At 46.6% G+C, this 1,596-nt stretch overlaps 2 protein-coding genes across 2 annotated transcripts; both read left to right on the forward strand.

The window, feature by feature from the left end:
* Positions 1 to 234: 234 nt before the first annotated feature.
* Positions 235 to 566, forward strand: LOC311231547 (protein dpy-30 homolog; the record flags this gene model as incomplete). Its single annotated transcript, XM_084318169.1, has 1 exon — positions 235 to 566. One exon carries the CDS (start codon positions 235 to 237, stop codon positions 538 to 540), a length of 306 nt encoding a protein of 101 aa, XP_084174295.1. The 3' UTR covers positions 541 to 566.
* Positions 567 to 822: 256 nt separating this feature from the next.
* LOC311231810 (intraflagellar transport protein 20 homolog) lies at positions 823 to 1,245 on the forward strand (the record flags this gene model as incomplete). Its single annotated transcript, XM_084318434.1, has 1 exon — positions 823 to 1,245. The coding sequence occupies exon 1, from the start codon at positions 865 to 867 to the stop codon at positions 1,243 to 1,245; it is 381 nt and encodes a 126-aa protein (XP_084174560.1). The 5' UTR covers positions 823 to 864.
* Positions 1,246 to 1,596: the final 351 nt, after the last annotated feature.

Below are 1,596 nucleotides of genomic sequence, written 5' to 3' on the forward strand. Positions count from 1 at the left end.
TAGTTAATGTTAGCTGTTTAAAATCTGTCCAAAAACGAATATTACCCAACATCAACCCGACACTATTTAATTCTGGACACTTTTGTGGTGATGAACAAAATAACTCATCTATGTTGCATAGAGTTGGGGCACTATCTTGGTCGTTTCTAAACTTTGAGCACACGACTTTTTTAAATTTAACTTAAATGGCAGAACGTATGTCGCCTTTAAAAGCCCTCTCATCTGCAACGCAACATGGCGGATGATCATACAGATGCTGATCAGGCCATGGAGGGAGCAGTCGCTAAAAACCCTCATGTTGAATATGGTCTGACGGAAAACATCCAGAGGATAGTGGAGAATGAAAAAGCCAACGCAGAGAAGATTTCCAAACAGAAGGTGGACCTGCAATCCCTCCCGACCAGGGCATACTTGGATCAGACGGTAGTGCCCATTCTCCTCCAAGGCTTGTCGGTCCTGGCCAAGGAAAGACCTCAGAATCCCATTGAATATTTAGCATCATTCCTTCTCAAGAATAAATCACAGTTTGAAGACCGTTGACCCTGGATAGAAGACGCACCATGAGGCCATGTCATGTTGGATTTTTTTTGTAGGCCTATGCATATTTAAGTTGTTCTCAATTGTGGGCGTAGTATAGAACTGAGGAGGGCAGTAATACGCCATGTTGCGTTTACACTGCCGGAAAAAATAAAGAAGAAGAAGAAGAAGAAGAAGAAGAAGAAGGATTTTCAAGCGTTTGGTTTCCTTGGCAGCAGCAGAGGAGGAGTTTGGCTGCCTGGCTATGCCACATAATCACAATACAGCAAGCAATTTGAAGAAACGCTAACATTTAACCAGCCCTCCGTGCTGACAGGCCTCGTGGACATGGCCAGGGACCCGCTGGCGGACGGCGGGCTTCACTTCGATGAGCTGAACAAGCTGCGGGTGTTGGAGCCGGAGGTGGCGCAGATAACCACGGAGCTGAAGGAGGAGTGTAAAGAGTTTGTGGACAAAATCGGCCAGTTCCAAAAAATTGTGGGAGGTCTCATTGAGCTGGTGGATGAATTGGCAAAAGAAGCAGAGACTGAAAAGATGAAGGCCATCAGAGCCAGGAACTTGCTGATGTCTGTGGCTAAACAAAGAGAGGCCCAGCAACAGCAGCTTCAGGCTCTCATCGCAGAGAAAAAGATGCAGCTTGAAAGATACCGCGTCGAGTACGAAGCACTCTCTAAAGTGGAGGCCGGCCAGTTCATTCTGCAGAAATAAGGCATATGACAAAGAAAACCTGCGTGTGTTCGTGTGTGTGTGTGTGTGTGTGTGTGTGTGTGTGTGTGTGTGTGTGTGTAAGGTTGCGTTTTATGACCAAGTGTCCAGAGTGCCTGTCTTTGTTTTCCACAGGGAATTACTCCACTGTAAACAATGACGTACCCGCCGGGGGGGATTTCCCCCCGCTGTAAACAATGACCTAACGTTAGCTCTTATTCTAAAAGCAATCCAAATAATAAGAGTTCATGGACAGAGGCTTCAAACGTGTACGGCGAAGTGGGCCAAAACAATTGTTCGGGGGAGGCAGGGTTTGTTTACACAGGTGCGACTGATCAGTCACTGATGGCAGTA

This window comes from Notolepis coatsorum (assembly GCF_963971535.1).
Source record: "Notolepis coatsorum genome assembly, chromosome: 7".
NCBI lineage: Eukaryota > Metazoa > Chordata > Actinopteri > Aulopiformes > Paralepididae > Notolepis > Notolepis coatsorum.